General features: G+C 34.1%; 1 protein-coding gene and 1 long non-coding RNA gene across 3 annotated transcripts; both read left to right on the top strand.

Annotated features, from left to right (window-relative positions):
• The first annotated feature begins 2,849 nt into the window (after positions 1-2,849).
• LOC140017048 (uncharacterized) lies at positions 2,850-4,522 on the top strand. Its single transcript, XR_011823345.1, has 2 exons — positions 2,850-4,045; positions 4,128-4,522. It is a non-coding gene; the product is annotated as an uncharacterized lncRNA (long non-coding RNA).
• A 2,591-nt stretch (positions 4,523-7,113) lies between these two features.
• LOC113715693 (protein-S-isoprenylcysteine O-methyltransferase B-like) lies at positions 7,114-9,654 on the top strand. Of its 2 annotated transcripts, XM_027239980.2 has the most exons (3): positions 7,114-7,443; positions 8,704-8,794; positions 9,201-9,654. In XM_027239980.2, the coding sequence occupies exons 2-3, from the start codon at positions 8,704-8,706 to the stop codon at positions 9,491-9,493; spliced, it is 384 nt and encodes a 127-aa protein (XP_027095781.1). In that variant the 5' UTR covers positions 7,114-7,443; the 3' UTR covers positions 9,494-9,654. The 2 variants fall into 2 exon arrangements, with proteins under 2 accessions (XP_027095781.1, XP_027095779.1); XM_027239978.2 differs by having other exon boundaries at positions 7,126-7,443; positions 8,704-9,654.
• The last annotated feature ends 14,738 nt before the right edge of the window (positions 9,655-24,392 follow it).

Here is a 24,392-nt window from a genome sequence, read left to right on the forward strand (position 1 = left end):
ATATTAATGAGCTTATATGGTAAGAAAGTGGTGACCAAGTGGTGTGTTCAATCGGTAGTGCACGGTACACGTCGGTTCGCACCGTTTTTCCTTAAATCACACGTACTAGGGTTTTTACTTCCTATTCACTAACTTTTTATCATTGCTTCTAATCACATATTATTTCTCACCTAAAAGTCACTCTTAAGCACCAAATTTGTTCCCCACTCCATACCGAAAAATCATCCTACGGAAAAACGTGAAAACCCTAACTTGCTCCAACTTGAAAACGAAAAGTGAAACCCTACTTTTTAGGTTCATTTGCACTTATTGTGGAATGATTGGGTAGGGGGCTATAATAAATGAATAATTTCCAAATAAAAGGGCATTTTTGAGAAAAATATAAGGAATTTGCGAGTCCTCACACTCTTTTCCCCTTAAAAGAATTTCGACCTCGAAATTCATACCTTTCGTCGTGAATAGGTCGGGATATTTCTCTTGCATGTCTTTTTCTAGCTCCGAGGTTGCTTCTTCCACTTCATGATGCTTTCATAGAACCTTTACTAATGGAATCTGCTTGTTTCTCAGGTCCTTCACCTTCCGATTCAATATTTGAATGGGTCGTTCTTCATAAGTTAAGGACTCGTCGAGTTCAACATCTTCGGGTGACAAAATGTGAGTTAGATCCGGATGGTATTTCTTAAGCAAAGAAACATGGAAAACGTCATGGATCCGAGACAAACTAGCTGGTAACTCAAGTCGATAAGCCACCTTTCCTATTCGCTGGAGTATATTGAAAGGTCCTATGTACCGTGGCTGCAACTTTTTCACTTTTCCTGCTCTAATCTTTCCTTTCAACTGGGTAATTCGAAGAAACACCTTATCTCCTATCTCGAACTCCAAATCCTTCCTTCGATGATCGGCATAACTCTTTTGTCGGCTTTGGGCTGTTTGAAGTCTCTGGTGGATCACCTTTACCCGTTCGTAGGCTTCCTCAACCCATGGTATTGTAGTCGGATCTATAATCTTTCTCTCTCCTACTTCATCCCAATGGATTGGCGATCGACATCGTCGTCCATACAAGGCTTTATATGGAGCCATTTGAATAGAGGAATGATAACTATTGTTATATGCAAATTCAACCAAGGTTAAGTATCGGCTCCAACTTCCTCCAAAGTCCACAATACAGGCTCTCAGCATATCCTCAAGAGTATGAATGGTTCTCTCAGATTGTCCATCAGTTTGTGGGTGATATGTTGTACTATAGTATAACTTAGTTCCTAGAGCCTCTTGCAATTTCTGCCAGAATCGAGATACAATCCTAGGGTCTCTATCAGATACAATGCTTACTGGTACCCCATGTAGTCTCACCACTTCATCCATATAAAGTTTGGCAAGTTTTTCCAAAGAATATTTCATATTTACTGGCAGGAAATGTGCGGTCTTAGTTAATCGATCCACTATTACCCAAATCGCATCATGCCCCTTTTGTGTTCGTGGCAACCCTGATACAAAATCCATCGTTATGTGCTCCCATTTCCATTTAGGGATCTCAAAAGGCTGTAACAGACCTGACGGTTTTTGATGCTCAGCTTTCACTTGTTGGCACGTAAGACACCTTTGTACAAACCGGGCAATCTCCGCTTTCATATTCTCCCACCAATACAGACTTTGAGGTCCTGGTATATCTTATTATTCCCTGGGTGCACTGTATACCTAGAGCGGTGTGATTCCTCCAAAATCTCCCTCTTTAACTCCTCCTCCCTAGGTACAATGACACGATTTCGGAACTTTAAGATTCCATCAGGACCTAGGTTAAAGTTAGGCAACTCCCCTTTCTTCACCTTTTCCACCCACTTTTGCACCATTGGATCCTTCACTTGACCCTCTTTAATCCGATCCAATTTCGTGCAGCATTTAGAGGCAAGTAAGAAAAAATGATAAAGGAAAAAAATAGAGAAAGTAAGAAAGAAATGTCTTGGTCAAGTAATAGCTTTGACCTGTGACAGGTGGCGCGAGTTGATTCAAGTCTATCTTTTTTTTCCTCTCTTGTTTGTCTCCAATCTCCAATATGTCTGGGGTTTCTCCACTTATTCTTAACACCTCATATCATGTAATTCTTTTTAAGCAAAACTCCTTCTAATTTATCAAATTTATCACTCACCTCACTAGTCGGTCACATTACCTTAATATACTACAGAACTTAACATGCACTAAAATATAAAAGGGGAATGATAAAAATCTTGACTCAACCAATGAAATCACCATGAAATTAAGGCAATCAAAGTAAAATAAAAGAAAATATAAATTAAATTTTTTCAAAAATAAGAGAAATTATAAAATAATTTTTCGGGATCTCACAACATGATTGTTTCAAATAAATCCCATATGCAAATAGAAACTTCCAATCAAAGTTTCCCTATCAATTAGCCACCAAAACCATAAATCCTTCCACCCGAAGCCTAGACCTCTCTTTTAGCTGGATTTGGAAGCAGAGAATTCCAAACAAAATTAAACACTTTATTTGGCTAGCTGCACATGGTAGGTTTGCAACCAAACAATTTCTCTACCATAGACACATCTCTCAAGATGACTATTGTGCTATCTACTCTAGCCAGCCTGAAATTTGGACCATGTCTTAGGATCTGCCCTCTAGTGCAATTCTTTTGTCTAAACCTCAAACCACCTTGGCCTCCTCATTATCAGCTTCTCAACATAACATACCATGCACCAAGAGGTTTCAAACTTTTCGTCGTCTTCATGTGACTTGCACCTGTCTCCTTAAAGCAGGCGGATCATGTGGGTGCTCCATCATTATTACTTTATATGGGTAAATAGATTGTTCGATTGGCCCGTTTTCAGGGGGACGAGATATGCGCATGTGATTTTCTTTCCTCTTTCAGCTCTTTCTGCTACTATGCCTGAATCTATGAGAAGCATCTTCCTAAATGATGATTGGTGCAATTTACAGTGTTCACCTCTATTGATGTGGTGTAAATTTTTGGAGATGGCATCTCAATTATGCGTCAAATTTTCCCCTTTCCCAGCTTCTCCCTCTCACTACCTTCTTTGTCCGAGTTGCTTACAACCTTCAACTTCTTCGTTTCTTTCCTTCCGTTAGTCACTGAGTGCTCAGCCTTTTTAGGGATCCTTTACTTGCGAGCTCTGATTACGGTTCCTTTATGCATTGGCTTTGATTAATCTTGTTGGGTTGTGGCTCTTTCTTTGCTTGGTGTTGTTCTAGGTCTTTGCTTTTATTTTTCTTGAGCCTGGTTGAATCTTCCTAAGAATTGTTTCTAGTACCAGTGTGCTTATGAAACTATTGCTAGATATAGGTTGTGACAGTGTCTTTGCTTGGTGTTGTGGTCGATCTCTCCTATTATGCTTCTATTGATGTGTTAAGCTTTTAGACTTTTTTCCTAGGCAGAAAAATTTTTAATTGCTTGGATCTTGAGCTTGGTTGAACTTTTACAAGAATTGAGCTTCTCTTACAATTTTTCCTTGGCTATTTCTTTTGGTTTCTTTTTGGTACTTGTGTGCCTGTCATTGAGTTTGCATTTCAGCTTGTCAAACGATGGAGTTTTGTATAGTAAAAAAATGTATATGTGTTGCCTTTCCTTCTCGTTATGGTTTTTACCTTGAAAGATTGAGTCTTTTTATTTGATTTTTTTCCTGCTGATTACAACAGATTTCCTTGGCTGGTGTTTTGTGTTAGCCATTTTACATGCCTTCTAGGAAAATTGACAAGTCACCATTGCCGTGTGTCTCTATCTGTGTGAACAAGTTCGTTGGAATCATATATAGACTATGCGTACTAATCCAAGTTTATGGTTTTACTTACAAAATGAACATTTGCCGCTTGAAAAGGTACATAAAGAGCTTGAAAAGTTCATTGTCCAACTGAAATCAAGAAATACCAGAGATGGTAGTGGATATAACCATTACGCGGTTGCTTATTACTTTGGAGAAAGCGTGGCAACGTCTTCTGGCAACAAAGATTTCCACATCGGCGCCAATAATGAACTTGTCCAAGCTGAAGAATAGAATGGTCAAACTCATGCACCAGGTCATTTTTTACATTAATTTTTCCGCCCCCCTTGAATCTTTACTTATCCAATTTATTAACATGGCACGCTTTTTAATTTCAGAAGGAGAACGATCTTCTTCACGATTACAAGTTCACCTCACAGCAAGGTTTAGAGATGCTGGAGAGATAGGAAGGGAATCTATTGAAGTTGATAACTCTGGCAGTGCCAAAAAAAGACTTGTCTGATCTTTCTTTATCCATGGTACTCCTTGAAGCTACATTGATATAGTAGGAAATATTTTGGATTATGTCAAGATTAGACAAATTCAGACAGATGTAAAACTTATGCATTCATTGGCTTATGTGTATGCCTGGAGTTGCATTTTGATGTTTTTGCTTCAAACTCATGCTTCTGTTAACACATCTGAGATATTCTGCATTGATAGCAGCTACGGGTTTTGTACCATGTGGCTTTTGGATATTTATTACTATTTGGTATATTTCCTTATTACCTTCTCCATTTATCTACTAGAGCACCTAACTTTCAGGCTTGAGTAATATTTTTCTACTTATTAATTAATGCATATAAATTGATTTCCATGATCCTATATGCTTAATTAAGTGATTTGTAAGAAGCAAGAAAATCATTTGCTATACTGATCTTTGGAGCCAATGGAATAGAGATTATGTACCATGGCATCACACATTAAGAATTCAAGTATTATGTTGCTAAAGTCCAAATTATTGATGCAATTGTTGTTGGCCGATGTTGTTGGCCGATGCAATGTACCGATCATTAGTTTCATATTTCTAAATAGCTTCACTTGATTTAACCTTCTGTTGAGCTTCACATTTTTCTTCCTTGTTCGCTCTATCATGAACTTGGATTTTACACCCTTCAGTTACATTTTTGTATTACCTTTTGTATTGTTTTTTCTTTTGATATTAATTTTTAGTTCAATTACTTGCTTACCTTATCCTCCTAATCTATATTGTCTATTTAATAAGCTCTGTCTTACAATTGTGCTTTTGGATTAAAAGTTATTTTTAAATTTTCTTCTAAACATTCTTAAATATATTAACAATTAAATTACAAGGTATATAAATCTCAATAAATAAAACACATGCAAGGAACCCAAGATATTTATTCCAATGGCATTATCACTATCCATGTAATGCCTACTTAATGATGCCTAAATAGGCATACATGCTGTCTATTCCACCGCACAACGCCGCAGTTATACCTCGTAGTAGATTTTAAAGCATGGCTCAAAAGCTGCTGCACATCTCTTACTTCTCCCCTTATCATGAAGTTCTTTGGGGAGTCATCTCTGCTTTTGCCTATCGGACCATCTGGTCTTTTCGCAACAAAACAATTTTTGAACCTTACAGACCTCGTTCAAATCCTATCCTTTGGTGTACCAAATTAGCTATTGAAATTTTCAAAATAGGCCCTTATTCCTCTAATTCCCCCAATTAAAAAATCTCAAATTATGGTAAGGTGGTTTCCACCCATCACTAACTGGTCCAAATTGAATTCCTATGGCTCAATGCTTGGAAATCCTGGTTGAGCTAGAGCGGGTGGAATTATTAGAGACTCACCTGGTTGCTGGATAAATGGTTATATTTGAAATTTGGCGACAGCTGCCAATATACTAGCTAAATCATGGGGCTTCAAGGATGGAATTGAATTAGCGCTATAAGGAACTTCTGGATGAAGAGGACTTAATGTGGAAGCAATATGCCAACCAATATTGGTACAAGTTAGAAGACAGGAACACTTCCTTCTTTCGTGCCCATGCTTGAAACGGCTTAAGCATCCTGATTGGCATTGGTGTGAAAAGCTAAAGGACATTTGAAGCAACTATCATTGATCATTTTGGCAAAATTTTCTCTAGTTCAAATCAATCAGAAGGAGATTTACAATAGGTACTTGAATGCATCAGACCCAAAGCCACTTCAGAGATGAATACTCGACCTCTTCTGCCCTTGATGGCAAATGAGGTAAAGAAAACTCTTTCCCAGATGCATCCAAATAAATCTCCCTACCCAGTTGGTTTTAGTCCAATCTTTTTTCAGAAATATTGGAATATTGTAGACCAAGATATCAGTCATTTTGCCCTATCATTTTTGAATAATGGTGTCTTTAACAATCAAGTTAACTTTGCTCGTATTGTTCTTATTCCTAAATGCAAAATCCCTGACCAAATTTCTCAGTTTAGGCCCATCTCACTTTGTAATGTTGTTTATAAGGTAGCATCTAAGGTCTTGCTAATAGAATTAGGTCTTTTTGCCTGACATCATTTTTGAATCCCAATCTGCTTTCATTCTAGGCAAGCTAATTACTGATAATGTTTTAGTCTCTTAAGAACTCCACCACTATATAAAGACTAAACATGGAGCAAAGATGGTCTAATGTTGTTTAAGCTAGATATGATTAAAGCCTTTGATAATGTTGTGTGGGATTTTCTTTTGAAAGTTACGAGTGCCCTTGGTTTCAATTCTTGTTTCATCTCTCTAATCCATAAATGTATTTCTTCAGACATTTTTTCCTTCATGCTGAATGGTGTGCAAGTTGGCTCAATCACCCCACAAAGTTGGCTCAATTAATGTATTTGTAAATTGTTATGATGCTTAAAAATGATGAATTGTTACTATTTTACTTTTTATTTTTTCATGTTTGTTTAAACTTAATAGATGACATTTTAGTAGTTAATTTTGATGTTAAAAATCTTGGATTTGGAAGTTATGCCTTTTTAGTGTTTGTGGATGTTGATGATTATTTTATAATTGAAATTATTGTTTTGTAAACTATAAAGCATTTAGTTTTAAGACTTAAAATCATAAATTATAATTGTTTATGTTCTTCTTATTTATTATTTGTCAAATAGTAGTTAAAAAATACTATATGTTTATAAGTAACTTACTTATTTGATATCTTTAGATTGTACAAAATGATATATGAATTTCAAATTTATTAATTTAGTAAATTTAGGAGTTTTTGGTGTGATCTTACAATCTTATGATCTGATATTGTGAAATTAAAATTGATCCTACATAAAATCTGGATTTTGCAAACCTTGGTGCAAAGTGGGATTAAGCCCCAATCAACAGTAGACATGGACAGAATTAAGCCCCAATCAACAGTAAACATGCACAGGTTATAGGATAATTTTCTGGAATTTTGGTGGCATTTGGTAACTTCAACATAGGCTATTGCGTGCGCTCTCCTCTTTCTTATTCCCGCTGCTCGTTTCCCTTGCCTTCACCACCGCTCATCTCATCAAAAAAGTGCCTGAACCTATTCCTCCTCCGGCAAACTTTTTCCTCCGCTTCTTCTTCCTCTTAAATTCCCCGTCCGCTGCTTCTTGCCCCGTAATCTTTTCCTAGAAATCTACTACAAATTTCCCTCACAATCTTTCCCACACACAACGAAGGTATGAGTACTCTTCTGATCTCAGCAATTCAATTTTCGAAGTGCTTCGATATTTTTCTTTACTTCAAGTGTTCTGTTTTTTATCATTGCTTGGGTTTTCATGTGAATTTGTGTAATTTTTTCTTATATTGGGATTACTTTGACTACATATGTCATTATTTGAACTTAGAATCGCTTTGTACAAGATCATCCATAAGTTCTTGGAACGCCAATTGTCGAATCTTTGATCTGGGTTTTACTTTTGCATTTTTAATTTCATTAGTTTGTTTGTTTTTGTTAGCATGCAGAATAATTGCAGGCCATAAACCACTGGAGAGTGAGATTGGGCTCTTTTGCAGATACTAAAATACTTAAACTCCTCATAGATTCATAAACAGTTTGAGAAATTACTGTTTGAATTGGTAGTCTTAATACAGGAGAAGTGGTGCGGTTGAGAGTGGGCAATGACCTCATTCGCTAATATTGCTGTCTGAACAAATTTACTACTAATTCTTTACATTTTGTAATACCACATCTTTGTGACCCAATCCTGTTTCATTGTTAAAAAAGAATAATAGATTGAGTCGATTAAAACTCGTTGAGCATTGTAGGACAAGTCAGTCTCTGTTTGCTCTCACAATGGCCAAGTTCATGACTTTCTGCAGTGTCCTTGAACATTGTTGTATAGCTTTGTGTGCGTGCACCCGCTTCAAAATCAATTAATGTGGTAGAAAGAAGAAAGTCTCTAGGAAGTTTATCATATCGAATGAGATAGAGCCTTGACTATTTTCCCATAGAAGATAGAACTTCTGTTCATCAACATGCTGATTGCTTCTTCTTTTCACCTCAGCAATCAATTGATATATTCCTCGATTCAAATAGATTATTTTTTTCTTCTTTTATTTGCAAGTCTATTGTACATATCTCCTGGAGTAAGATCTTGTGTGGTACTATAAACTACTGAAAGTTGGCCTCTTGCATGTGGGGCGAGACCAAAGGTGGTGTTTTTTATGCTAATCCTCAGTTAAATTGTCAAAGAAGGAATCCATAGAATTTAACCACAGGGGTTGGCTTATTCTAATTCAATTCCAATTCCATTGAGCTAAATACAACCTTATGATAATTAGATTCGATCCAACTCAGATAGCGAGAGGGCTTTTGATCATCTTCGTGGGTTTGAAGTTGAAATGACATAATTCTAGAAATCCTTAATTTTTTCACGTCTGAATTATGCCCTAAATTGTTTGTTGTCTTGAAACTTTTGTTGGTTTCCCTCTGGCAGATGTCCCTCATGAAGCATGTTTTTGTCATTGACACGCTGCAGCAGCAATTGATAGCTCTAATGTGTCATACCTCTTCCTTGAGTCTTTCAGGTCTGAAACAAATGAAACTTTAATTTGGCAGCTTAAGATCTTAGAACTCGAGTTTTCATAGTTTTTTAAGCAGAGAATTATTGGCTTTCATTGGAATTGCGTGAAATGGCAGAAATCTTCAATTACACAGCTTGCAGACAATTATTGCAAATGTTTTGTGCGATCGTATTCTTTCATGGTTCAGAATATGTACTTGCAATGGCCATTCATGGAAAATCAAGCGTAACAGTTAAGTCACTTTTAATCAGTAAAAGCTATATCCTTGCAATGGTTTGCTCACTGATAGAGTACCTTATGGAGGTTTATTTCTTCCCGGGGCTAAAGGAACATTGGTGGATAAGTAATCTTGGCCTTGCAATGGTTGTTATTGGTGAAATCATAAGGAAGTTGGCCATTTTAACTGCAGGTCAAGCCTTCACTCATCTTATTAAGCATTATCACCAGGAGAATCACAAATTGGTGACGCATGGAGTTTATCAATTTGTCCGCCACCCTGGTTATAGTGGATTCTTCATCTGGGCTGTTGGCACTCAATTTATGCTTTGTAATCCTCTGTCAACAGTCGCATTTGCCATTGTGGTTTGGCGCTTTTTTGCACTGCGGATACCGTATGAGGAGTTTTACTTGCGGCAGTTTTTTGGGTCTGAGTATGAGGATTATGCTAGGCGAGTCCCCTCTGGGATTCCATTTGTAAAGTGATGCATTACAATGTTTCAATGATTTTTTTTTTTTTTACTGCTTTTTGACACTGGGGGCATATCTCCTTAAAACTTGGAAGGTTGTTCACTAGCTCCTCTTGGCTATCTTGTAACTTGATTTTGTTCTGCTTCTTTGTACAATAGATTGGCTGTTTCAGAAAACCATTTCCAAATGTAGAATATTTAGGCTGCAAAAGTGGTATTCTATTGCTTCATCTGCATGTTTGCTAGTTTAATCTCAAACTTGTTTGCTAGTTGCCTGGATTGGATTGAAACATGTAATGAGCAGGTAATATTGCTGAAGGTCACGCTTAAAAGGTATCATCAAGTTTCTAGTGGTACATCTCTTAGATAGGCCTTTTGGTTTTTCATCCCAAAGTTGATGGTTGGGGACACCATATTAGGGTGAAGAACTAACTAGAGAACAGAGGGAAATCTTAACCAAACCACTGGGGTCTGTCTGTTCCCCCCCCCCACCCGCCCCAGTTGATTTGATGCTGTGTGAAGCAAATAGCAAATTTTAAGGATCACGAATTGAAGTCTGAGTTGAGAGAATATTCACTATATTGTGAAGAGATTCAAAGATCAGAAGCAAAAAGCAATTTTTAGTCTTGTGTAGAATGCTGGCAAGGTATATATTTTCTTTGCTTTGCTAGGATTATTTACATGTTTTGTTGGATTGATCTCAAACTCTGGTTTCTTTAGGAAGATTGCATGGTAATTTGCTATAATCTTTAAAAAAAATCTTGTCCTAGTGGCAGTTGTAATGTTAATGAATGAACTTTATCTTCAGGTTTGATGGTCTATGCTGGTTTTCTTAGTACTTATTTTTAAACTTTTCTCATGATGGTATGATGGTATGATTACGTTCTGTCTTTCAAGACTTCCAAATTTGATGGTGTCTTCATTTTCCTCTCTTAAGTTTTTGTATCAAGATGTGATGTCAAACAACTTTTTCCTCTGTTGCTTTTGGTTCTTTCTGTTTTTAATCTTTTTCTTTAAATGGGTGTTTGTTGGGCTGATAAGCATGCTGAGTTTGTTTTTGTAATGCTATCAGCAGAAGTGTTTGTTTCCTTTCTTCCACTGCTACATACAATGTTATGTTCACATCTTGAGAGGCATTGTTGTTGCTGAATGTTGGTTTTGAGATGGAGTGAATTGGCTTACTGCTAATGTTTCTGTTTCGATACAACTGAAGATTATTGAGTTTCTGTAACTACAAGTATTTCTAGTATTTACGCAAAGGATGGCCTTAGGATTCAAATATTTAGTTTGTTACTTGTGATTTCCAAAGAGCACACATTATGCTTGTTACTTACTAGTGATTCTAGTGCGGACATGGAATTTGTCTGATCTGAATTTGGGTGGCAAAATTACAGCCTTCTATGGACAATATTCAGTCTTGTAGGAAAGTTATGCTCCAAAGCTAAATAATTGATGCCAGCATGTAGATTGAATTTTGTTGTTGCAAGTGACACTTAAAAGTTTCTGGCACATAAGGTATCAGGCTGCAGATGCAACTTATTTCTCTAATGATAATTGTCTGGTTGTGCACATCCTCGTATGCAGTCCTTAAACATAGCCTTTATTCGTTATCTGAGACGCAAACTACCAAACTGGATCAACATGATTAGCTTTCTGTATATCCTGGGAAATACTTATGTGCATTTGTTCTTTACAGTAACTTTGCTAATGCAGCAGTTGTTATGCTTCACAACTCTCCAATAATGGAGCAATGGTGTGCTTCATAAATCAGCAACGGTTCATTACTTGATTATATGATGGGTAAGTTTTACTTTTTGTCATGTTGTGTTTGAATATTCTTGATGAGTATATGATTGCTGTTACCGGAAGGAGAGGAAGGATTTTCATTCAGAGGAAAGAGTAAAGATAGCAACCGGAGCAGCCACGTTTAAGTTTTAACAAGAGCAAGATACAATTCCTTGACAAAGTACAAGGAAGGGTGAATCCCTAAACTGCACCATCTGCTACTTTTGAAGGAATAGCTCAGCCATGGAGGAGTCAAGCCCAGTGCAATCCATTGACATGCAAAACCATGTAGCAAACCATCATCATCATTTACTCTACCGCATGAAAGAAAAGGGAGAATTAAATTGAACAAACCGTAAAAGAAAAACAAATAAACAGCTGCAGAGAAAAGGTCCATGAAGAATCATTGCTGCCACTCATTGCTGGCCCGGTAGAAACCTTTTATGATGTGGAATTTAGCCCATGTATTCACTAGCGCACGCATTGCCTATCTTGATTCGTGGTTGGTAGTTGAAGTTTCCAAACAGGGTTATAGTAGTGGTATGGATATTACCAGAAAAAAGAGCATTGCTAACTGAACTGAATAAATCGTGAAGAGATCTGGTTATTATTTTTGTTATTTTATTTAGGATTGCTTAATTGTCTTTAAATAATGACATTTAAATTGTTGACATTTCTTGTTTTTCTTTTTATTTTTGAGTAATAGGTCATCATATCTTAAATCAGCCAGCAAAATCTCCGGAAAGGCTACCATAACCGGATCCCTTTTCAGGATTCTGCCACAAGCAAATTCACTTATATTGCATCCTGCCTCAAGTAAATTTTCATCGCCTCATGTATAGATGATTTTGAGTTTTTTCAAACATCGGCTCTTTCATTGTTTAGGCATCGCTTATGTAACACACATAAGTATGCATAAACTATATATAATTATGATAATAAAAATGTTCATTATGAGATTATTAATTTCAGGTTGCAAGCCATAGTTGGCCAGCAACATTTCGAACATATTTGGTGCCTACAGGATACAACACAAGGGATATTTGATGTCTAGATCACAATAATTTACGTTAGATAGAAGGATAAGCCAATGGTGCCATACTATTATGTCGTCAATAATTTGCAAGTTTTCTTGAAGCTTTTGAGATTGTTTCTCAATTGTCGTAGAAGCCGGTCATTAAATTGTGCACTATTCTGGGATACATGTAAAAGGGATAGAAACAGTTGTAAGTACAGTGGTTCATCAATGGTGTAAAATGTTGTAAATAAATTGCAATACTCCCCCGTCCTAATTTTAATTTTTGTGTCGTGTTCTAAATATTTAACTTCTTTAACAATAGTGCTTAATTATGCTGTTTATGATTTTTTTCTAATCTTACTCTCCAAAATTCAAAATTTAAATTTGGATATAATCTACATATAAATAAAGGAAGGAACAATATAGAGAAGAGAAGTCAAAAAGAGTTTTGCATGACAAACATCCGGAATGGAAAGTGTCTAATACTTCAATGTGATAGAAGAAGTACGTTTTTAACCGCTCTTGATCTTCTATCTAATATTGTCGAACTCCTTGTCCAATATTAAACATGGCGTGTTGAGTCCATAAAATGATGATTGGCTTTTCTAATAATTGCTCCAGAAGGATAGAAATTCTCTCACAACTTATGCAATTTCATAGTAGAAACGTAACTATAATGTATAAATCTCTTATGAAAAGTAATTGAATATAACACTGTCATTATGATAACAATGAATTACAATTTGTTAAAAATTATTACGCCGTTCAACAACAATTATACGGACAGATTGATAATAGGACGCTGAACTTCAATTTTCACTATATGAATTGTTGCGTACAAGGATACTAGATCGTGCTAAGTAACGCTAGTGAAGTAGAAAGCAAGAGAAGCAATAAGAGAGATCTTTCGGAGCATTCTGGAAATAGGCTTCATATGTACGTATTAGAATCACAATGTCAATGGTTCCCAACTAGCACTAAAATGGACAGGATTACAGGGCAAGTGCGTTATATGCTTAGATTGACACATTATATACGCAATTGATGAGAAAAGACATGAAAACTATAGTGGAGGATTTTTTTTTTCTTTTAAATACATAGTGGAGGATTTAATACAATTGATAATCATTAGAAAACTATTATTTTCCCCATATCACGGTTTATTTTTTAAAAATTTATTATGAATTTGTGCAAGCATGAATAACTTAAATTAAAAAATTAACAACGATCTTTCTATGTTCATTCATTTTAATTTTTAGAAAATTGATGTATGCTAAATGTTTAACTATCATATTAATTTTTTAGTACATATTTTTACTACAATATAATAGTATTCATCAAATATTGTAACGCATATTAAAAAATTGATAGATTTTTCAAATAAATATTCTTTTAGATAATTAAAATTTTATAGATAATTAAAATTTTTATAATGGCCATAAACCAAGTTACATATTTGTACTTAATTAAGTACAAAAGATTCAATAATTTATTTTCTACATCGACAAATATTCAGTTTCCAACAATATTAGTAAATTTATTAATGTAATAGTTAAAGTGCTTTTTAACGCTAAGTTAATCCATATGGATAAAAAAATTATATGAATTTACAAAAAAAATGATATTTTTAGAAGAGAGAGAAACCATAAAAATAAATAATTCAAAATTTTCTCAAAAGATATAGTTGTTAGAAGAGAGAGAAACTACCAAAAAAATAATTATAAAAGAGTTGAATGCAAATATGGGTAAACTCCAAACATCCAAATTACTCATTAATTCTTTTCAATTAGGCATACCACCTAAGAGAGAGAGAATATGGGTAATTAAAATAATAACTTTCATATATATATATATATATATATATATATATATATATATATATATATATGCGAACTAGAAGAGATAATTAAACAAAGGGATAATTTCAAAAACCTCCCTTGAGGTTTTTAACAATTTCACCTAGCTCCCTTGAGGTTTGAAAAATTACATATAGCTCCTTTGAGTTTACCGTTTTCGTAACAAAAACTATTTAATGGTCAAATTTTTGAATGAATAACCCAAATGCCCTCATGAAATTGTGAAATTCATTTTACCTTTTTATAAAATTATTTAAAAACTATGGAACATGCACAAAATCTCTAACTCATTTTCAACTCTCATATCTACTATTTTAAACCTTTCATATTACCACATCCCAAATTAGTACCATTATCACCATGACCATTACCACCATCAATCCCTAAATTCTAAAACGTCAATCAAAATTAAAAAAGTTTGCACTACTAAACTCAAAAAATTTCAATAACCGCATCAATACAACATCTTATCCCTCAAATACTGGAGTACCACTACTATTCCTATCCTTTTTAAATCCAATTTACATATTTTTCTATTCATCTTTAGATCCTCCAAACAAAGCTAAAATTAATTGTTAATATGTTGTAATTGTGTTTAGGATATAATCGGTTATTCCACAAGTGAATTTTATTTTGGTTTCCATTAAATGTCTTATTGTGTGATGCATTCATATGAACAAGATTAGGAGTGGATTATTTAATTGCATGAAAAATATTAATATATTAAAGCTAATATGGCCATTTTTTAGGGCCAAGGGAGATAAGTATAATATTAAAAAGTTCAAGGGTACTAGGTGAAATTGTGAGAAACCTCAAGGGAGGTTTTTGAAATTATCCCTTAAACAAAAGCAGTGGTTCCCATTTAGTAATTAAGCATTTAAGTGCTATTTCAACTCATTATATTATTTTCTTAACGTAACATCACAGTCTATATCAATTCACAATAAAATAGAATAGCGCTGTCCCACATCAGCTGCAAAGTTTTAAGCTGCCTAGTACCTAAAGGTGATAAATTAACCAATTTAATTAAATTTACCCATATTTGCCCACGAATAGATGGGTATGGATATCTTAAATTTTTGCATATGGGTATAAATGGGTTACCCAATACTACCAATTTATTAAATGGGTATTATTGGGTAACCCATCAAACCCAATTAACCCATTTAGAATTGTCTTTTCCCAAGTCTTCTCTCTTCCCCCACCTATTTTTTTTTCCAGATTTTTCATTTTGTCATGATATTAACTACTTTTATTTCATTATTATTATTATTTGTTGGTTTTATCTTATCATTTTATTTTCTCTTAGTTTGCTAACTTGCTCATTTTTTAGATTTACCAATTTATGATAAGTTTTAACCTTTTTTCCTATCTTTCCAAAATGAAATTTTAAATTTATATATGAAAAAAATGTTAGGGGTTCAAACCTTTTGGATCAAGTTTTTATGTTAGCTTTTATAGTACTTAGTTCAAAATTTTATATTCTTATTATTCAATTATTAAATAGCATGTATAAATTACTAACTTAGTTTGCAAAAATGAATTTAAATGAGTTTACAAAAGTTAAAATAAATGGGTTATAAATGGGTAATTGGGTTACCCAATTTATTTTTTGACTTACCCATTTATACCCATCTAATTAAATGGATATAAATGGGTTGACTCACCGATACCCATTACCTATTTTACTGAACCCAAACCCACCCAAGTCACCCATTTTACCACCTCTACTAGTACCACATACGTATTAATGTTGCAAATTGGATGTTTGACAAAAAAATGTCGAAAAGTATTTCATAAGAAGATTAATAAGAAGTTGCTGTTTTCAATTTAACTCCCTGATAGCTCACGTATATTTCAGAGATTATGTTTATCAGATACTTTCATATTGGTGTCCATGAAAAAGAAAAATAAAAATAACTCAAGGCAGCACTTGAGGTTTGTTTTGAATATGAAGAACATTTCTCTATCTTTTTTTTTTTTGTTTTTGTTTTGGGCAGTGAATGGAGTGACCATTTCAAAGTGTAAACCAATTACTTATCTATACCTAGAAGGGTCCTGTTAATGCCACAGCCCATTTTTTAGTTTCGCAGCTATTTTTGTACAAAATGTCAAAATTACCCTTCTGAGGTTCAAACGCAATTGTTCTTGCATAGGCTCTGGGATACTGCAGAATTGCGGGGAGATGAGTGCAGGATGCTACAAGAGTTAAGGGTTGCCATATTTGATTCTTTTTCTAGCTGTTTTCCTTTTTGTTCGTGCTTGTGATTGAAGAAGGGTTAAAGCGTTCTTTTGAGAATTGTATTTGTTGAAATCTCGAAATGATATGATACAAAGGGATGGAGAGGATGGAATATACCAATATAAGATATATAGAGAGAGAGAGAGAGGTGGCTGTTGACAATGAAACTTTTGAATGTAGTCCCAAAAGTTCAACGGCTGTTTGGCACTTGAGTTTTTGTCAAGTTTATTTTTAACAATTTTTTAAAAAACTTTAACTACAATAATCTCAAAAAAATTCTTAAAGTTTTTAAATTATACACTTCAAAATATTTAAAAATTTACACATTTTAAAAATTTTTTTAAAAATTTCTACAATAAGTTACAGTAAAATTTTAGATAAACATTCAAAAAATTCACTTGTCAAACTAGTCGGCTCTTTGTTTAGACAGTTTCTGGTCTTTGGTTTATTAGACCAAGTCACTAAACCACGAGCCCAGCCCACCAATTGGCTGCTTAATTGGATTGAGTCTCAAAATTATCAATCCAAGAAATAGGAAATGAGACTTCTCCAGCTCCCATTCTTTCCGGTTGTGTATAGTGTATACGGGTAGAATTTCGATGTAAACTAATACAATTTTAGTATAAAGGTAAATTATAATTAAATTGGTGTAAAATTTAACTAAAAGTATATTAGTTTAAACTGAAATTGTATCCTTTTGTACAACTATACAGAACTGAACAGAAGGCCCGGATCCCGAGAAATATGGATTTGAAACATCCAAGTGGGCAAAGAGGCAAGAGAGATTTAACATGCCCAAATTCTGCCGTTTAATTTGTCTAGATTAATCTTTCCATTATCTTTTGCATGATGTGGGTAATCAATAATGCGTATGCTCATACAAATATTGTGGGGGAAATGCCAAAAATTTTCTCTTTAAGAATTAGGTCAACTGTAATAGCAACCTTGAATATTTTATCAATAAAATTCACGGTTCATGAAAATTTAATCAGTGATATTCTGAAAGCTTGATACATATCTGATTAACGTGTATCACGATCATACAACTCAAGCACATCTTTTATAAAAACAGGTTCTCGGATTGTTTGCATAATCTCATCCTAGACATCAAAATTAGTTTACACTTTTTGGCGTTTATTCAAACCCAACAGAAAAAAAAGATTGAAAAAAAAGAAGCATATTGGTCTTCAAACTTTTTTTACTTGCAGCATTCTGTCTCGAAACATATTTTTGTAGTAATTATAGGTATACCTACATCAGTACGCCTTATACTATGTACTCCCTTCGTCCCAAATTATTTTTCGCTCTTCCAAATTTCAACTTTTTAAAAATGATGTCTTGATTGTAATGTTAGTACTTTTATTTTTAACTTTGTCCTCCAAAATTCAAATTGCAAACTTGAATCTAACATAAAATATATGTAAAAGTAGGTATAGCATTGAAAAAAGAGGTCAAAAGTAACTTTGACCTTAGTAATATGACAAATATTTTGGATATTTCAAAATAAAAAACATGACAAACATTTCAAGATGGAGGAATTACCATTTGATATATATATATATATATATGCGTGTGTGTGTATGTATGTATATACATACATATATATACATGTATTGTGTGTATGTATATACATACATATATATACATGTATATATACATACATATAAACACACACTACGTATCTATACTATATATAAAGGGAGAGGAAGGGGTTTGGTCTAAATATTTTATTATCATTTTATGTACTTCCATTGTTGCCCTTATAAAACTAATTTTACTTTAATTACCCAAACACATGTTGTCAAGATAATTATCTATAAGCATTTCTTAATTTACTATTTAAGCATATTTTTTTGTTCAATATAACCTTCCAAAGTAATAACTACCAACATAACAATCATTTTGTCAAAATAATTTAGAAGATTAACATTTTCTTTAACAATAAAAATTTGTACAAAATATTCATTCACCATAAAATATTATGCATTTCTTTAATGCACACTCAATATGCACACACATTGAGTGTGCATTTATCACTAGTATATATAAAGGGAGAGGGAAGGGATGTATAAATTTTTTTATGTCATTTTATGTTCTTCCTAAATTACCCTTAATAATTACCCACTTCCAATTTCCGATATATCCTTCTTCCAACTAATATGTATTTCTTATTATTTTGCTTATTAGCATATTTAGTAAACCTTAATTTTTATTTATAACTCTCAATTACGGTTATGAATTACCTCTAAATATTTATTTATTTATATATTTTATTTTAGTGAATTCTCTACATATTTACTATTATAGCATAAAATTAATTCTCTCGAAAATGATTTCAAATATACTCAAAAAATTTGACACAAATTTCTTTTATTAGTTGCATACACATCGTGTGTGTCTCAAACACTAGTATATATTAAATAGTAGTATTTGTCCTAAAATGTTTGTCATGTTTTTTATTTTATTTTCAACTTTAAAATCCAAAATTCAAAATTGAAATTTGAATCTAACATAAAATATGTGTAAAAGTAGGTAAAGCATTGGAAAAAGAGATCAAAAGTAACTCTGACTTTAATAATATGACAAATATTTTAGAATATTTCAAAATAAAAAGTATAACAAACAATTCGGGATAGAGAGACTACTATTTAATAAATATATAAACACACATACACACACACACATACATACATACATGTATATGTAGAATTACTTTTTCATATACTATCAGTGTAAAATATTTTTTTTTCCACAAACCGATTTAGATCGTGTCATAGAACATGAAATCAAATTTCAAATTTAAATCATGTATATGTGACATATACCTATGGTTGCTAGTGTTAAAAAAATCATTATACCATCAATGCATAAAAATTATATATATATATATATATATATATATATATATCTCAATTTCTTTTTGACTGGTATGAGTCTCAAAGAACTCATGTATCCACATCAAAGTACATAGATCCATTAGATCAACCAAAATCTTTGAGCCATAAGTCAATAGATACTCATGTATCTACACCAAAGCCTGTCTAGTATCAGAGTCAGATAGGAAAGTGGGGTGATGGTTATCTTTTTTTACTTATTATGATATTGTTAGTGTAGATATACAAGTTTAGATTTTTCTGATGGATCGGTTAGATTGGTAATTACTATCTTTCTAAACACATTATAATATTGTTAGTATCGATCTATAAACCTAGATCTGTATGATGAACATGGAACTTGTAATTGCCAATAGCCGATCCTGGCAGTAAGACCATGAGATTTGACAGTAAGACCTATAGGGTTATTGAGATCCCTGTAGGGTTATTGGATTTCTGGATCGATATTAGCTCTATTATAATATTCTTAGAAATATAGTAGTCACTCATAGATAATTTGTTTCAGAAGTTCAGATCTATACAATCTTTATTATAAGTGGTTTAGAAATATAGTCAATTTTCATGGATCCCGAAGGATTCTATGCCAAAAGGAAGAGGATTACAAAGCTATTTGTTTATTTGCTTGTTATTTCTCATGACTTCCTCTTTTAGAACAAATTCTAGCTCTTCCAGTTCTTCCTCAAACACCAAATCAGTAGATGACCTACAAGCCCGAATGTGACAGCCCCACCTTCCCCTAAGGCGAACCAAAGGGGTTAGCGAACTGCTTGCCCAGCTCTCGCCAGGACTAACGGTGCAGTTTAGAGCGATCTATTGCGTTCCGGAACTTGTAACGCGCGTAAATAAGGCAAAAGGGCAAAATAACCCAAAATAAAAAAAAAAATGAAATTTGGAGTCGGCCATGAATAGTAACCGACCCGTCAGAACGCAACCAAATATCAAACAAACATTCGCATCTTGAACTTGAGCAATTACAACCCAAAGTAGCATATAAAAGTTTTCAAAAGTTAATATATACACGGTTTGCCAAATTGAAAGTGAAAACGGCCCTAAAGACACATTTAGGGTTTCACTTCATATACACTACAAAAGAGATATACATCTAGTTCATTCGGCAACCATCTATCAAGATTCATTCCAAAAGAGTCATATTCCTGTAAGGAAAACAAAAGGAACGGTGTGAGCTAATTGCCCAGTGAGATACTATCACTTATGCACCCAAGTGCATATAAGCATCAAGCTTTCATTCAATATAGTAAAAATAAGCAAATGCACACTTCAAATATGGTGATAAAAGGATACAGATGGCTCTCAAGAGCCCTTTCCTCGTTTGCATTTCTTGATCGGACGTCATTGACTCTCCGTCAATGTTCAAAAGTAACCAACCGTAGACTCCACTTCTCTCCCATTCCTTTCACCTAACATCCCCCTACCGGGCCCGCACTCCAAACACTTGCACTGTGGTATTACTCGAGTATACCGGAATCGAGAGTCTCTCATACTACAAGATTCCTTATAACTTTACCCAAGGCTCATTAATTGTCACGACCAAGCCCTTGCCGGCTCGATCCAATCAACTACCAATGGGGTTGAGCTCGATGATAACATTTGTAGTCGTTGGATACTCGTCCGATCGACACCAAGTCAAGTACTTTCATTTCATGTAACATTTCATGTAACATTCCAATAATATGACAACAATGATATAAGGCATATAAGTGAGAGTGATAAAGTACACTTTCACTTCAATCAAGTCACATTCAATTCACTTCAAGCAATTTACATTCATAGCCATATAGTAACACACAAGTGAGTAGTACACTCACCAGGGTCAGTGCAGATACCTCCCAAAAGAGAGTTTTAACCACCAAGAAACCCTAAAATAATCCAAGGAAAACAATTGAAGGTTCCACCTTCAAAATTGAGTATACAGAATGCACATGTGAGGCTCGACTACCAGTCGTATGCCTCGCCAAATAATTACTAAAACAAGGGTGCAAAACATGATTTTTGGTAACGAAAAGGTAACATGAAAACCTAGGCTCAAACAACCCAAAAGCCCTTCGTTCAAATCACAAGTAAATCCAACTAGCCTTCAAGAAAAATTTCGGCAGCATATCCCTTGTTTTTACCTATTTTCCAGCCATCACGGCTTCATTATGTCCTCAAATCAGTCCTAACATCTCGTACAAAAATAATCTCATTCCCAAAAGCCGTTCACTAGGCTTAATGGCATTCAAGTACAAAATTTAGCTAGGAAATAACCGGATATGAAAGTCAAGCCCTAAACTATTCAAATGAACACAATAAGACTCGATTACAAGTCATAAACCAATTCTATATACTACCAAAACAGGGTTCCCTAAGCATACACAAACATTAAAGGAAACCAGAAAATTCGGAAATACAATTAGCTTTGGCCCTGAAAAAAAACAGTTTTTGTCCTCATTTTGCGGTAATGGCACCAATTTCACTATGATTATCGGATGAGGGTACAAGACCCACCATCTCGAAGATAAAAGTCAGGGGTACAACATCACAGAAGGTCACTGAACCCAGTTTTGAGTGCAAACAGATCAAAAATGCAAGATACTACATCGAAAACGTAAAACAAATTCACCAAAACGCATTCTAGCGGAAACATCATAACTCAGGCTCTCCAAGTCCAAATCCAGAAATTCCAAAACCAGCTGAAAGCTAAGAAACAGGGCTAAATTTCATTAGAAGGCCTCAACAACCAATTCGGAAGCAATTCCAGCCAAAACAACCAATTACAGGCGCAATTCTTACATTCGAGTAAAACCAGAACAGCAATAGTAATTTCGACTTATCTCATTCTACACTACTACGATTGACCTGAAATTTTGTAGGTACCTCTAAAATGTCATTCCCTACAACTTTCATGTTTTAAGCCAAGGCCAATTCGGCCTCTAACTAGGAGCTATAAATTCGGGCAGAATGTTCCTTCATGAACCCTAGGTTTTTCAATTTTCTCCCAAAACAGAAATTACTTGCAATCTTCCACTTTTTCCACCTTCTAGAATCATTATATACCATTTCCAATCATCATATATAGCCACACAATCATGCTTATATGAAAACAGAAAAATCCCCAAAAATAATAAAACTTCATCATTTCAACCACAAATCAAGAATTAATCCATAAACTTGCATCTTATACTACCACTAAGCATGATTTAAGCATCAATTAAAGGAGAAGGGTGGTTCTTCACAACTTACCTTAAAAACAAGAGAGAGAGAGCTATTGATCACCTTAACTTTCCAAATAACTTCACACAACAACTCACAAACACTACTTGAAGAGGTTTTATGGAAGGAATTCAAGATTAAACGGTTAGTTTGTGAGATTGGGCATGATTGGAGCAAGAAACTTGGAAGCTTTTCTTTCTTTTCTTGTAGGAAGAGGTTCGGCCAAAAGGAAAAGAAGAATGAGGGATTTTTGGTGAATTTTAAGATATTTAAGTCAATTGGTAAGACCATGAATAGTGGTCTTAAGGTTGGACCACTCAAATGGTGACACTTGTCACCTTTTAATAAATGCTCACCAACCTTGTCTCTCTTATATCAATCCACTTAACACCCTCTACTTATCTCTTAACACCCGGTAAATTAATTCCAGTATTCAAAACTTAATCTAGTTGGCCGAATTTTTCCGAACTTTTCGCACTAGTGGGTCCCACGTCCGGTATACACTCTTCATTTCTCAAAATCTATTCGATATTAGAAAAATCATCTAAAAACTATATTTACTCATAAAAATTATCTAGAAAATTTTCCGGATACAGAAAGTGCAGAAAACAAACCATTGAAGATAAGAAAACCTAGAAATATAATAAAACCTAGAAAATGGAAAAATTACGGGTTCTCACACCGAATTACTCGGATTAAATAGTCAATCCTCCTTCAAACAAAGAACCTAGAAAATAAACCTCCTGGTTTCCAAATTGACAAACAAAAACTAAGATCTAAATTCTTTACAAACCATAATTAGCTTAAAAGAAAACAATTTTTTGACAACTATTAAGGAGAAACCGGAAAAGCCATACAGGAAGCCTTCTATGACTTCTTGAGAAAAACAAAACCTCGTGACAGTTTTATGTAGAACATAATTATGCTAAGAGAACATGGCTCTTCAACAAATACAAGGGATAACCCTGACAAGAAATACAAGAAGAATTCTACGGCTTCCTAAGAAGAACAAGACAACACATCCAATTCTTTGATTGGTTTGAAATATATTCTCAAAGAAACGGAATTGATTATCCTTTCTCCCAAACAGTAAATGTAGTAAAAAGGTGGCAGACAGTTGAGGGAGAAATCCAAGCAGAACTTCCACCACCAAAATCAATTACCTTCCCATACAAATCAACAGAAATCAATGCCAAGCCATTCAAGTTGAAAACTGCTTAGGATGAAGGAACAGTCAATGCCAAGGACATCCAGACAATTTATAAGCAAAACAACTACACCAATAAGTATCTACAAACACTTGGAGAATACCTCATTATCAGACCTATCCCTAAAAATCCTTTAACAAACACCTCTTCCTCAAACCTATTTTTCAAACCTCATGAAATACCGATCAAATTTCATAAAGATCTCCAAATCAAACCTTTAGACCAATTAGAGAAATGGATAGCCAAAATTGAACAATTCTTTCCTATCCCAATATCCAAACAAGGATCAAGCAAACTTCAAACTTTGTAAGCTTTCTATCAAACTTATATTCGAAAATATTCTGTTGAATGGTCGGCTAAGCCACCTCATATTCTTATTTATTTACTTGTTTTATTTTTTATACTAACATTCAACATTGGTTATACTGTCTAATTTGTTCATGGTTGGTTAAACCGCCTAATCTTCATTTACTAGCTTTATATATTTTGTTTTTATTCATAGATCTCATGGTTGGCTATACCGCCTGATCTATTAGTGCCAGTCCGACTGCGACCTACTTCCTTACTCTTCTTGTTTATGCTTATTATTTTCCTTATTATTTTTCTGGTTTAGGGGCTAACCCCTAGTCCCATCTAGTATCAGAGATAGAGGAGGAAATGAGCTGATGGCTATCTTTTTTTCACTTATTATGATATTGCTAG

Source organism: Coffea arabica, chromosome 11c (assembly GCF_036785885.1).
Source record: "Coffea arabica cultivar ET-39 chromosome 11c, Coffea Arabica ET-39 HiFi, whole genome shotgun sequence".
Lineage (NCBI taxonomy): Eukaryota > Viridiplantae > Streptophyta > Magnoliopsida > Gentianales > Rubiaceae > Coffea > Coffea arabica.

Bases quoted from the DNA above. Each gene is read 5' to 3' on its own strand.
- LOC113715693 (XM_027239978.2), top strand. From the start codon at position 8,900: ATGGCAGAAATCTTCAATTACACAGCTTGCAGACAATTATTGCAAATG.